Source organism: Camelina sativa, chromosome 7 (assembly GCF_000633955.1).
Source record: "Camelina sativa cultivar DH55 chromosome 7, Cs, whole genome shotgun sequence".
NCBI lineage: Eukaryota > Viridiplantae > Streptophyta > Magnoliopsida > Brassicales > Brassicaceae > Camelina > Camelina sativa.
In genome coordinates, this window is record NC_025691.1 from 24289739 (window position 1) to 24304953 (window position 15215).

The following is a 15215-nucleotide window of genomic DNA, read 5'->3' on the forward strand; positions in this document are numbered from 1 at the left end:
AATTGGGTCGTCCGCCGGGTCCATTTAACTCAGACGTCTGGCTGTCTTCCTTAAATACGAGAAAATGTCACGGCGTTTTTTAAATCTCTTCTTTTCTCTTTTAATGTTTTTGTCTTGTCTCGTCCAATAAGAAAACGGCATGGCCCTTACAAAAGGCTCCTCCCTCTAAACTATTAGAGTATAGACTTTTGAAATAGAGAGAGACTAGAGAGTACTGGTGGTGGTGAATGGTGATGTTCAAATCGACGGCTATGATAAGATTAATGATTTCACCACGTCGTCACACACTGAAATCGACAAGTCAGGTGATTTCTGCCAACTGTCTCCTCATTATCTACTGTGTGTGAGTCTACCAAAGATATTCATTCTTCTCTTTTTCTCTCTCTTTGTCTAATCTTTTTCGATTTATAATTAGCATCAGTCAATGGCCGATCCAGGACACTTTTTAGTATAGGACACACCGCATACTAAATTTATTTAAAATTATATATAAACATAAAAATGTTCTGTAATAAATTTAAAACTATAAATAAAAGAAATATATGTTTCATCGCTATTTCATTTGCCACTTTATTAAATATTTTTATTTTAAAAAATAGACTATTGTTTAAAAACTATTAATTATAGGTTACATTAAAAATTGGTATATAAACGAATTATCTATTAAATGATAAAATAACATGATTTACAAGTTTTATGAATAATAAATCATATTATAAACCTAGAGAAAATTAACTAGAGAATTTTTCACATTATAAATTAATCACAAAATAATTACTTATAATAAACATGTTTGATGTATTTAGAACTAGGAAAAAAACTAAAAAAGTTATGATAATTCAAGTTTTAGTTGACCAAGACAGAAAACTAGATCACTTATGTTCTAATTCTCTTATGGCATTTTAAAAAAATAACTATAGGAAACTTCTATTGCATCAGAAAAAAAAATTATCACAGACTTTTGTTAGCAAAGTTATGTGGGTCGTTCTTGTTAATTATTTTGAATTGAAATAATTTTCTTTACGTTTTTAATACGACTGATTGGGTTAAGCCGTTAAGGCATATATTTGATTTTCAATGGGGTGTGGCACCTTTCAAAAATATTCAATAAAACAGATCTATAAATACAGTAACACATATAATATAAAAGAAAAAAAAAAAGGAGGTGGGGCACGTGCCACACCCCTCGTAGCTCTGCGTCCGCCCCTGGCATCAGTTCACTCTCTAGGACTTTGTGTATTTGTTTAATTTATTAGTTAGCAGAGTACGATTTTGGATCAAGGCCCATAAAAAATACGAGTTGATAAGTAAATAAGAAGATCCACTCATGTGATAACTAAGGCCCATATAACAAACAATGGTTCAAGAAAGATTTATGGGTAGCGATGATACAAACAATGGTTTGGTACTCTTTTCTGATGATAAATTTATGGGTAGGTCGGGATTTTTTTCTAAGGTACCTCCAGACGACTTCCACGTTCAGTCATGTCGACGTAGGTGATATCCGGTACATTCCTGTTGGAATTCACAGCCGCAACATGCTGCCAGAGTTAATTGTCGTCAAGCTTCATAGTTGGTCATTCACATACTAGTATAGTAGTATTTACTCATTTTGCTACAAAGTAAGACGAACAGAAACGTAAACACGTGAGAAGGGGCATTTTCACTAACATCGACGAACCAAACATCTATGTTGTCTACAAATGTCTATGCTCCGAGTTCCCATTCCTTTGTCATTTCTCATGGGTTTATTAATTATAAGCGTTTAAATAACATTAGGTTTCGTCCAATAATCGAAGGCCTCCGTAGCATAGTGGTATTGCGTTCGCTTCGTAAGCGAAAGGCCGCGAGTTCGATCCTCGCCGGGGGCTCTTTCTGTTATTTATTTATTTATTTTTTTTTATTTTTTATTTTTTATTTTTATTTATTAAACCAGAGTCTTATATCACAACGTTATTAACAAAACGACATTTTTCCACAATGGGATTTTCACCATATCAGTTAACTTCTCTTGCTAGATTTTTGGAAAACTTTATTATTCATCTCTATTATATACTACTACACCGTACCCTAGTCATCTTTGTAGTTTTCTTTTCTTTTAGACGAACCTATGTCATGAGTGTGTGGACCAAATTTTGGAATAGGGTGTATGGCTGTCGAATAATTATCGATGTTAACAAAATCTTAAACCAAATTTGCTCTGAAATGATTATAATGACCTATGGTCTCAGTCTCCACAAATGAATTAATCACTGAAATACAATTATTCAGTTTACTCAATACGCAATCAGTCCAATTATATATAGTTGTCATCTTCCATCGATCTCTATATCTTTCGAAAACCGCTTACCATAAAAGAAGAAAAAAGCAGAACAATCACTCAAAAGTTACATAATTTTTTTGAGTTACATAATTTTATTACATAAAATGAAACTATACAATGAGATTATTGCACGAATCGATATACAAATAAATAAAAACAAAACTCAAATCCTGGAAACTTACACAAAATAGACCAATCAACAATACAGTAGTACTCACTCACGACGACGACAACGTACGGTTCTCGTTTATTATTTGATCCACATATATATGCGCCAACAAAATACTAACAAAACGACATCCTCGCGTTATCCTCAAACAATTAAGAGCTTTTGTCCTGTTTCTTATGGGCACTTGCGGCGTCCACCGTGGGTGGTGAGGCTAGCGTAACACTCGCATTTGTCGTAGTTTCCGTACGTGCCAGGTGGTACACACTGGCATCTGGAGCAGCAAGTCCCGCACGCTCTGTGACACAGCCTCGGCCTCCTTGAAAGCCTGCACCGTGCTTGACACGCACTCCCACAATCTATACATAAATGACAAACACAGCTTATTTAAGTTTACTAATTACATCAAGCGTTATGTATTATTTATATGGACTTATGCGTAGTAATATAATTACCGATCTTCTTTGCGTAACCATCTTTTGTCTGTGAGTTTTCCTGCAAGAATATTGTCGTGATAACATGTGAGAAATATGTTTCTAAATAAATAAATATATTATATTGAGAGTATGTTGTGATGGAAATAGACGTACCAAATCGGCCTGGACGAGTTGAAGAACAAGAAGAGATATGAGAAGAGAAGCAATAAGGGCTTTAGAGATAGCCATAATTCTCCAAGGAGAGAATATGATGTGAGAACCTTAGCTCAAGATTGAGACTAAATTTGTGTGTGTTTAAGTTGTTGTGTCGAAATGAGAACTTGAAGGCTTCTATTTATAGCCCTCCTTTGGATGGGCAACCGACCCCATTATTCGGTCTAGACTATTCTTTTTTTTTTTCATGGAAAATAATTGCTTTCTAAGTTTCGGAATATAGTTATGATAGCAAGTAAGTACTTTCCAACAGTTGATGATGATCACAACCAAAAACGCACACATTATCTTTTTTTTTTTTTTTAGTTTATTGAGAAAAGTATAAATAAATCTATTTCGATAATTTTTTTTATATACAGTAGATGATTAATATATGAAAAATGGTTAGTAGCAATATAGCATATGGTTTAGGTGTATATTGTATAAGATTTATTTTCTCTTTTTCGAATGGGTCGGTTGGTGCGTATAAAAGTTTTGGGGTACGCGGAGAAGAGAATATTGTGGTGGGAGAAAAAATAAGGATGTATTATTTAGTGGTCTCTTGTTTTAATTTGATCAATGGATTCGGTATCATTTTCTATTTTCCAGCGAATTTTGATTATAAAATTTTGTTTAAAAATCCAATGTTTTATGTGAATCCTGCTTTAGATATAACTAGAAGCCAATGTATATCACTGCGTAAGTGTGTAGACTTCTTCGATGTACATATACCTAAACTCTATTATTGGTTTTTCGCTTGGGTTTGGTAAGTTTTTGGTTCTACCAACAAATCTTGATTCAGTGATATACATATAGATATGATAATTTATTCGAACGATTGACTTTTGACTTCCCTAATGAGCTTTTTTTCTTTTTGAGTAACATAAACTAATACGTTGACGTATACACTGACTCGTTCCGGTTTCGAAGTATGTACGCTCTTTTTACGATGAATATTTACTGATTTGTGAAAAAAGTGGAAAACTATATTTTTTCTGTTTGCTACGCTTAGATCCTTTAAAATCGAATTTATTTCTGATGAGTTATAGAACAATTTTTATTTGTAGTTACTAAACATTTGAGAGAACACCACAAATTTTTTAGAAGTCCAAAAGTATTCCAAAAGTATTTTGGGTAGCTAGGCCACAAATAAGCTCCTCTAGGCTTTTTGATGCGATTTTCTCTCTCAAAAGAGAAAAATTGACTTCCTTCGCAGCCCACCTTCGGCGTCTCTCACAGCGTCGGAACCCGCTCCCACTCTTGCCTTTAGGCCTTTCCCTCCTCATGAGGAAGACATCGAAAAAGAAGAAACCTCGAGCTTCACAATCTCCACCCTTGAAGGGGCAAACCTTGCCTTTTTCTGAATTTCCAGTCTCTGGTGATGTTTCGCAGTCCCTCCTTTTAGGGTCGTCTGCGCTCAAGAATCCCTCCCCTAATGCCTCAGCTGCTTCCTGCGAGAAGGGCTCAGCCATTATCTAAGACCCTGAAGCTGGCTCGCCAGACCTAGGTCAGATTCAAAGTGAAACTCCGGTCCAAGATGCAAACGCGGTATCCCCAGCTCTGGTAGTCTCTGAAGGAACAACAGCTCTTGCTGCTGCTGCCTCCAACACCTCTGCGAAATTCGTTCTTATGGCGGACCCAATTCAGACCATATCTGTAGATCCTCTCAGATCTACGACCCCAGCTCCCCCCTGCTACCTCGGTAGCGGATGATTTGTGGGTCAAGCTCTTTAACGGTTCCCCTACTAAAAGTCTGTCCAAGAAAGGAGAAGCTTTTACTCTGGAATCGGGTGAGTCTTGTGTCAAAATCCCTAACTCGGTTATTATTAAACATCAAAAAGTTTGGGAACCCTTTATTTTGGGTCAGTTCTATGCTGATCCACCCCCATAGGCTCTCGTCCATACGATTGTGAATGGAATCTAGAGCAAGCACTTCAAAGATATTTCGGTATCCCGTATGGAGGAAAATGCTTTCCTCTTTCACATTCCTAATGTCCAAACAAGACGACGTGTCCTAAACCAGCGCCTATGGCAGATAGATAGTCAAACGATGTTTGTGGCAAACTGGGAACCTGGCGTCGTTCTGGAAAAACCAGAATTATCCTCTGCTCCTATATGGCTGGAGTTACATAATGTACCACTCCAATTCTTTAACGAAGAGGGGCTTGAGCACATCGCAGGTCTAGTAGGCGACCCTAAATGTCTGCATCCTGATACAACAAATAAAACAAATCTAGAGGTGGAAAAAGTCTTCACTTTCATAGACCCGAGAAAGCCATTGCCTGAAGGCGTAAATGTGCAGTTCGAATCGGGAGAGATACAAAGAGTACTTGTTGCCAGTCCTTGGATGCCTCCAATCTGCTCTCATTGCAAGGAGGTAGGTCATAGTGTGAAACACTGCAAAACAACTCCAATCACGTGTAATGACTGCAAATCCACTAACCATTCATCAGCTTCCTGTCCGAGACACAAGGGGAACGGATCAAGAAAGCCAATCCGTCCTCATTCTGCATTAGCTCAAGTCTCTAGAACAGACACCGCGACACATCCCAAAAGACAACCTATAGACAGCCAAACTGGCAATTCAAAGCTAGTCTATGTGGTTAAGACCAAGTCCCCTGTTGAAGCAGGATCCCGTCTACTGAAAGGGGAGTCAAGCCAGGCACTTCAGAATGTTAGGGGACAAGAAACAAAGGGTTCAAGGAAGGAGAGCATCACTGCTTCTGAGGCAGAACCTGACTCCTCTGACATTGTTTCTAGCGAAGAATCAGAGGAAAATTTTGTGGAGGATGAAGAGTATGAGTTTCAGGAGGTAGTTTCAAAGAAAAATCGGAGAAATTATCGGGGCATGGGCCCCAATTCTCAGTAATTGTCCATGTATAGGGACATCTTTTGTTGGAACGTCCGCGGATTCAATAAGCAATCCCATATAAGCGGATTTAAAAATGGTTCCAAAGGGCAAAACCCTTTTTTGGTAGTCTTCTTGAGACTCATGTACAACAACGAAAAATGGGGAAGTTTATTATTGCCATACTTCCCGGTTTGTCATTTGATAACAATTATGCTTTTTCGGAACTATGTAAAATTTGGATATTATGGCACCCTAGTGTCAAAGTTGTTACTCTTTACAAATCTCTCCAGATGGTCACATGTGAGGTAACCTTCCATGATTCCTCAAGTCCAGTTATTGTATCCTTTGTCTATGATGCAAACGATGTTGCCACTCGGTTACATCTTTGGAGTGAAATTATTGACCAAGCTACCAGCCCCAACATCATTGACAAATCTAGGACCATCCTTGGTGACTTCAACCAGATCCTGAGGCCTAACGATCACTCGAATCAGTCAAATTTGAATGTGGATAGAGCAATGAGAGACTTCGATGATGCCATAACGAATGCCTCCCTCATGGACCTAAACTTTCGAGGATGCACTTTCACCTGGTGGAACAAGAGAAAGGCGCAACCTATTGCAAAGAAACTTGATAGAATTTTGGACAACGATGAGTGGTTGGAGCTGTTTCCGACGGCAATGGGCTACTTCAATGCTCCTCTCTTCTTGGACCATTCTCCTAGTTACATCGTCCTGAACTCGACTTTTCCCAGGCAAAAGAAACCGTTTAAGTTCTACAACTACCTGCTCAAGAATCCTGAATTTCTCCCCTTAGTTTGTCTTCAGTGGGCCTCATTGAATGTAGCGGGATCAGAAATGTTCAGAGTCTCAGCAAAGCTCAAGAATTTGAAGAATACCATCCGACAATTCAGCAAGGACAACTACTCTGACCTAGAGAAGAGAGTGCAAGAATCCCTAGCAGAACTGTCTGCAGCACAATCCAGAATGCTATCAAATCCTACCCTAGAAAATGCGGAAATTGAAGTGGAAGCAGCCAGGAAATGGAACATCCTATCTACAGCAGAAGAAAACTTCTTCTTGCAACGCTCTAGAGTTACCTGGATAAAGGAAGGGGACAAGAATTCTGCCTATTTTCATAAGATGGCCTCTCTAAGACAGACTATTAACCATATCCACTATCTCTTCGATGATGAGGGTAACCGCATTGACTCACAGGAAGGGATTCATGATCACTGTTCTAGCTATTTCCAAGATCTTCTCAGTAGCGATCATACCCGACCTTTATTCCAGCAGGAGGATATCAATCTGTTACTTGGCTTCCAATGCTCCTCTAATCAAAGGGCTATTCTAGAGGTTCCTTTCACTCATGAGGATGTGAAGGACGCTTTCTTTTCTCTGCCTAGGAACAAGACGAGTGGACCAGATGGTTATTCTGCAGAATTCTTCATCAATTGTTGGGGCATCGTGGGTCCTGAGGTCACTTCTGCGGTGCTGGAATTCTTCTCTTCAGGGTCTCTCTTGAAGCAATGGAATGCCACTACCCTGGTCCTCATCCCCAAAATACCGAATGCCTCTGCAGTCTCAGATTTCAGGCCTATCTCTTGCCTCAACACAATGTACAAGGTAATTTCTAAGCTGCTAGCAAACCGCCTAAAGTGCATCCTTCAGAACATCATCTCCCACGCCCAGTCAGCCTTCTTTCCTGGAAGATTACTAGCGGAGAACATGTTATTAACTTCTGAGATAGTGCAAGGATACAACAGAAAGAACATTCAGCCACGGGCCATGCTAAAAGTGGATTTGAGGAAAGCATTCGATTCGATCAGATGGGATTTTGTGTTGGCAGCCCCCAAAGCTCTAAGCATCCCCGACATCTATATAGGGTGGATTAAGGAGTGCATTTGCACACCAACTTTCTCCATAGCGATTAACGGGGTAACTGATGGGTTCTTCAAGAGCAAGAGAGGTTTGAGGCAAGGTGATCCTCTCTCGCCGTACCTGTTTGTGCTTGCCATGGAGGTGTTTTCAAAGCTAATCAGCTCATGGTTTGAGTCAGGCTACATCTCGTATCACCCTAATACTGCAGACCTGGAAATCTCGCATCTGATGTTCGCGGACGATGTTATGATCTTTTTCGATGGGGGAAGTTCCTCCCTTCATGGTATCTACGAAACCTTGGACGACTTCGCGGGTTGGTCTGGACTGCATCTGAACAGGAACAAAACTTTACTTTTTCATGCTGGTTTGACCCCCTCCAAAGTCTCAGTAATCTCTGCTTACGGCTTCCCCCAAGGAACTCTCCCTGTTCCATACTTGGGTTTACCCTTGATGAGTAGAAAACTGAAGATCAGTGAGTATGCGCCGTTATTGGATAAGATCAAAATCAGATTCAGGGCATGGGCTGTCAAGTCCTGAATCTTTTGCAGGCAGAGCTCAGCTTATTGCGTCAGTGATCTATGGAACAGTTAACTTCTGGATCACTATCTTCTCTCTTCCTAAGGGTTGCATTCGGCAAATTGAGGCTTTATGTTCAAGGTTCCTCTGGTCAGGAAATATTGACACTCACTCGAAAGCGAAGATTGCATGGTCGTCTGTGTGCTTGCCAAAAACCAAAGGAGGCTTGGGGTTGCGCAGTCTATCAGCTTGGAATAATACTTTGAACCTGAGACTTATTTGGCTACTCTATTCTGGGAGCGGTTCTTTATGGGTGGCATGGCAGCGCCACCACCATAAATTCACTGAGGAATGCTTCTGGAACATCAAACCAAAGGCAAATGATTCATGGTTGTGGAAGTCCCTCTTGAAGCTAAGACATTTAGCCCGACGGTTTATTAAGTCTATAGTGGGGAATGGCAAAACCATTTGGTTTTGGTTTGATAATTGGACCCCCATGGTCCTCTTATCCAATTCCTGGGTGAAAATAGTCCCAGGAACCTAGGAGTTCCAATCACAGCAAAAGTCTCCGACGTTTGCAACCGTAACAGATGGTTAATGATCAAAGACTGATCAAGCTGTTTCCCTCCATGCTTATCTCTCTACTATACAGACTCCATCTCTATCAGCGGATGAGGATCTTGTCGAATGGACTACCGAAGGTACAACATGCTCTGTTTTCTCCTCCTCAAAAACCTGGGAAATCTTAAGGCCTAGGAGTGATGAGCTTCATTGGGCTCCTCTGATCTGGTTTAAAGGACATATTCCGAGGCATGCTTTTAAAATGTGGATTGCACAGTTGGACAGGCTACCAACAATGTCTCGCTTAGCTTCTTGGGGTCTTCAAGTGGTGATCACCTGTAGCCTCTGTTCAACTTCCGTCAAAACAAGAGACCACCTGTTTATTCAATGCGCTTACACCCGTGTCCTTTGGGACAGAATCTTTAGCAGACTGGGATCACGACAAACGTTCAACGACTGGAATTCATTAATACAGTGGACAAAGGTTCAAACCAGCTCATCGCCATCTACACTCAAGCTCATGATCCTCCAAACATTGGTATATAGTGTCTGGAGGCAGCGCAACAACGTCATTCACAATCAAGTAGTTATCCCTCCACTCACCTTGTTCAGGGACATCAACAGACAAATCATCAATACAATCACAACAAGGAACGAGCGGAAGAAGTTTAAGAAACTTATGGCATTGTGGATTTGAGAAAGTCTCACTCTTTTCCACAACTCTGGAAAATATAATTTGTTATTGTGTTTTGTTTTTTTCTTTTTTTCCTTAGTACAAATTATAGGTCTTAATATTGTAACACCCTTTTCATTTATATGTTATTTGCAAATTTAGCACAAAAAAAAATATTTTGGTTTTTGGGAGGATGATGTCAATGCTCAACTTTTAGTTTTCTTTTGTGTTGATCTCCGTTGTTTGGGGACTCCTATCACAATTGGTAATTAAGAAACAAAACAAATGTAGGAAAAAAATAAAGAAAGTGGAAGGACACTAATTACAAGGAATTAGCTAATGATGGAAAATGAGTTAGTAGAAGAGTTGATAAAATTGAGACAAGAAGGATGAGGGGATGTAGACGTGAGTGGTCCTTTATATGAAATACTTCCTTCATATTACAGCTTGCACTTCTTCTTATGATCATAATGACCCACAATTTAGTCTTTATATTATTTCCTCATTTTTAATTTTAATAAATTGATTTCTAGATCAACCGTTATGTTTTGTCTTAACCATTTCCTTTAAGAAAGCAAGAAAAAAAAAGACAAAAAAAAGGCTTTCGAGACTCACAAAATGGTGTTGCAGTCTTTCAGATGCAATTGGCCACTACGATTGAATTATTCTCAATGAACTTTTAGGCAAACAAATCTCTGAAAACTACAAAAGGGTTTGAATACATGGTTTCAGATTGTTGCACTTAAACCAGTGGACTACTTTTTTTTGGCTTTCTTAAAGGAATCTTTAGGAGCCATCAATTTATATACATGATGCGGTCCAAAACTAATGCTATATTGAAAATAAAGCGAGCACAACTCTATGTGTTGTTGTAAGGAGCTGGAAAAAATATACCACATTTTTAAAGACATCGTTTAAATATGCAGTACAAATCAGCGTCGACATAAAATAATATGTATATATATATATATATATATATATTTATAAATATAACGTAGAGAATAAAGTAATGAGAAATAGGTAGAGACGTAGAGAAGATGTAAAATGTGACAAATTATTAGTTGAAGTTTCGAAATAATAGAGAAACTGGAAAGGTAAAGAAAGAGAGAGGTCGTCAGGTCATGGATCGTCTGTCGAGTATTTGGCTTTTTCACCAACCTTATCGGACTCCAATACCATCCACACGCACATTTATACCAAAATATAATTATAAAATTACTTGACGAACATATTTTCTTATGCATGAAAATGTCACTTCAGTTATCATGGCTATGAACATAATACCACACATCTGGTAGTCGTTTCATTGAACTCTACGTTATGTCAAATCAATATTTGCTCCTAACTAACTATTGATCAATTGTTTTCTTAAACGAAAACCGAAAGCGATTCCATAAAATTCATTTTATTTGGGTAAAGATTCCATAAAATTCATTAAAATATCATTAATTAGCCAGCAATCATTTTCATGGTACTTGTTGATATACTAACCTAATTATGGACATACAGAAAACAATAATATTTCACAACAGAAGAAAACTAAAATCTATATAAATTAAACGTAAGGAAAATTACGCTTCATAACGATTACATATCTTTATATTCATTCTTTTTTTTATATAATTGGCAACGATACATATCTTAAAAACATTTATTTGTTAAACTGTTGTTATTTGGATATCTCGATCGCCATTAATTTATTAAAGTCAAGAAATTGCTCTTCTTCGGTTCTTTCTTCCTCGTGAAATAGGATTATAGGAGACTTTTTATTTAATAAGTACGAAAATGGAAGTAGCCTTTACATGGCTAATGTATTAAAAAGGGAAAGAAAATTTAAGAAAAAAGTGATTGATAAGTGAGTTCTTACGACAGCTGTGAAGTGTTGTTTATTATTCACATTAATAGCTGTTATATAGCTAAATTGCCAACTTTTTGTGATCTCTTTTTTTACTTTATTTTGTTTTCATCCCAATCCAATTAAAAAATAGAGATATTTTATAATACTGTTTGATTGATATTGTACGAATTACTACTGTTTGATTGATATTGTACGAAATTAATGTATTTTTTTTTTGTTTTATAATGTGATTTTGAAGGATCAGAGATTGTAATTTAGTGAATTTGAAATCATATTGTTGCTATGTCATAACCCGAATTCAACTTTAATCATATATATGCAGCATGTGTCGTAGTAGTATACAGTATTTACCGAAATTAATGTGATTTTGGTAATAATTCTTAAAATAAATCGTTACATCAACTTTTGCCACTTATCCCCTGATCCCCCCTATTCGACAGACGACGAAACCGTAGCTAGAATGCGTGGAGCTCTATTGAGAAAGTTGGATCCTTCGGTGACCTTTTTCGTTGGTCATTCTGACAAAACGATGTCCACATGTGTATTATGTTTGGATTTGGATCGAACTATCTATCATCCAACAAAATCTATTAAATTATTCATTGAAATTAATATATATGAATTGTGATATCTAGTAAATTATACCTAGAAACCCCCAAAAAAGAAAAGGTGGAATATTAATTAGGTGAGATGATTACAGAATCCAGCTGTAGCCGCCGCCAAAAGAGTCGAATCGATATAAAAATACAAATTTGGATAAGCTCAGACTTGAGAATTTTTTTAAGTTAAAACAACTCACAAATAGCAGAAAGGAGAAATAGCAAAGAATAGCAAGAGCATCAATCATCGTCGCTCTTGAATATTATTATCATTAGTATGTAACTAATGTATAATTCGTTTGTAGGGAAAAGAAGAAGAAGAAGAAAAAATCGAGAATAATTTACATGGAAGAGATATGTGATTCAACCAATATAATCATATCTGTCTCTGTTCAAACTGTTCCTTTTTTATTTTATGTGCAGTGTGATTTATAATTTCATTTTTTATATATATTTACTTGCTTAAATAAGTTACCGGCGTATAATTTTCTTGCTTTCTTGCAAAGTCTTCCTTTGCAATTGTTGTTGTGACTATACGGCCCATCAACCACAAACACAGTTTGAATCACTTGGTCTATTATGGTTATGGAGCAAGGTGGCTTTCTATCTCAGATCCATCTCAATTTAAGAAGCATCTCATCATTCATAATGTAAGTTCAAAATTGTGCTTAGATAGTCTCTTATTAGACAATTTCAAATGGTAATGCATTAAAAGTGATCTCTTACGTCATGGTTTAATTACTTTATTTTGCATCAGAGTGAGTTATTGAAGTGAGATTAACCTCGAACATATACCAAAACGCATAAATTTGACCACTTTGGCCCAATCGTAAGTTGGCCCTTTAAACTCAGAGCAGTGTTCGCTAGATCCAAGATGGATTTGATATTTTCATCTATGAATTCATCTATGAATATGGTTATTAATAACTTACATTTTATACGGCTGCTCCGACTAGTAGTACATCTCCAGCCTTGTTGCAGATTAAGAAATATAATTAGCCAAGTTTTAATTTCTTCAAGATTTTTCATCGACGCATTTCGGATCGAACCTACTCTAATATCAATGAAATAGATCTTATTCGGACCATCCTATTTTGGTAAACAGTTTGGATTTCATATTATGAAGATTACTAGTTTCTCACTCAAAACTGAAGAAACGAACCATGCTTTTTTAATATTAATGTTAGGACTCTTTATTTATGGTGAGCTAATGAGAGAATCTAACAATTATATACTTTTAATTATTTGAATACATATGAAAGAATTAATAATGTGATAACGAGTATCTACTAGTTCTAAATAAAATAGTATGAATTTCTTTATTTTTCTGTTGGTCTACAAATTCATCATTTATGTGCAACTCGTGTGCAACTCGTGGTGAAATAATTGGATCATTCACTCAATTAGGATTTGACCTATGATTAATTTCATTCACTACTTCTTGTTGATTTCTTTCATCTCCACACTCTATCAAACCCTAATTCGATCGATAGAAAGAGATTGATTTTTTAGAAACAACTATCAAACCCTAAACAACTATCAAAAACTCAAATATTTTGTATATACCGCACGCCTGCCTCTCACTCCTCCTATGTGGCTTTGAGATGATGAAGAAGAAATAGACTATGAAGAGTGACAATGATGATAGATTGAGAGAGTGATGAGCTATTTATAGACTCTCGATTTCGTATATGTAAAAAATTAATAGAGAATTAGGATTTGTTGTAAAAAAAAGTAATTTTTGTATATAAAAAAGAAATTAGTATATATATATATATAATTCTAACGAGTTGGATTTGGAAGCAATTAAATTGTTCAGCCGTTAATAATAATTAAAGAAACACAAATAAAAAGAAACGGAAATTAGATTGGTTGTTAGAAAAAAAATTAGGATTTGTTGTGAAAAAAAGAGGAAATTCTAACCGTTGGATGCATATTATTTAGCCGTTAATAATAATTAAAAAAAAACAAATAAATGAGAGATTTGGAAATCTATAGCCATTAGGATTTGTTCCTATTCTTTTTTTTTTTTAGTTTTTTTTTAAGTGAGATGTTAATAAATACAAACACAAAGCTTTTTCCTTTTTTTTTTTGTTTGTTTTAAAACCACATTTTACCAAATAAGCAAACTGTGATTAATGGACATGTATAAGAAAATGACACATTTTTGTTCTTCTTTCCTAACATTTTTACACACTTCTACTCACTTTGTGGCTATGTCAAACTTGAGAAAACCAAATGTACATTTATATCATAATCCTAATATAATATATATTTTATTTCCCCAAATTAACTTCTTTTTTTGGTTTAACATATTAAGTTTTGTGTTAACCTTAGTAAAAATCTCTTAAGTTAATATAGATAAGTATAATAGATTATTACTTATCCTTTTTTCTTCAAGTTTTGGAAAAAATAACATGTACATTGTAGTTGCTTTTGCCAACACCTTAAGCTGAGAGGCTAACTAATATGTCAAAATCTCTAATCAATTATCTTTTTTCTTTACAGGTCCTCAAAGAAAGAACAAAAAAAAACATAAAGGAGAAAGAAAGAAAGAAGAGATTAGAGAAGAAGACTCAAAACGATTAGCCTGCAAGACATGGAGCATTACTCCACAGTACCATAACCTTAAACAACACCGTATCTTCTTCTTCTTCTTCTCTCTATTTCACTAATATTTCACACAACACCAGATGGGAGACGAAGAACGAGCTGACCACCCATTAAACTGCCATAACAGCAAAAACATCAAATCTCAGAACACCCATCAATGACATTAGATCATCCATCATATACACACTATAACAAGCATAAACATTTGTGATTTACCTCTTGACATAGTAGTAGCAGAAGTCGGCGAGAATGAAGGTTTGGACGATTTCAGAGAGGAGGACCATTATAGGCCAGAAACCATATCCTAAAGCTGTCAATAACCTCCCTCGAGTGTCCAAAACCTACACCATAATAATACAATCAAGTTTGCAAAGCTGTGTATATATTGAGCTTTTATAGTTAGGATGCGAAAAAAAAAAGACATAGAAAATACCTGAAGGACCCAGTGTGCACAACTCAAGAACCTGGCTATCCCCAAAGCAAATACGTAATGTGCTGTGAATGGCTCCACGATCTGAGACAAGACATGTGTTACTAGTTTAAACC

General features: G+C 36.5%; 2 protein-coding genes and 1 non-coding gene across 3 annotated transcripts in view; 1 reads left to right on the forward strand and 2 right to left on the reverse strand.

Annotated features, from left to right (window-relative positions):
- TRNAT-CGU lies at window positions 1800-1871 on the forward strand. The gene has a single exon. It is a non-coding gene; the product is annotated as a tRNA-Thr (tRNA).
- LOC104702320 (gibberellin-regulated protein 1) lies at window positions 2367-3253 on the reverse strand. The gene is made up of 3 exons (XM_010418168.2): window positions 3080-3253; window positions 2945-2984; window positions 2367-2848 (listed from the first exon to the last, which is right to left on the reverse strand). The coding sequence occupies exons 1-3, from the start codon at window positions 3152-3154 to the stop codon at window positions 2667-2669; spliced, it is 297 nt and encodes a 98-aa protein (XP_010416470.1). The 5' UTR covers window positions 3155-3253; the 3' UTR covers window positions 2367-2666.
- Window positions 14487-15215, reverse strand: part of LOC104702321 (ER lumen protein-retaining receptor) — a 3724-nt gene continuing 2995 nt past the window's right edge. The window contains exon 6 of the mRNA XM_010418170.2: window positions 14487-14784. Within this exon, the coding sequence (XP_010416472.1) occupies window positions 14736-14784 (49 nt within the window). The 3' untranslated portion in view covers window positions 14487-14735. The remainder of the gene's footprint in view (window positions 14785-15215) is intronic.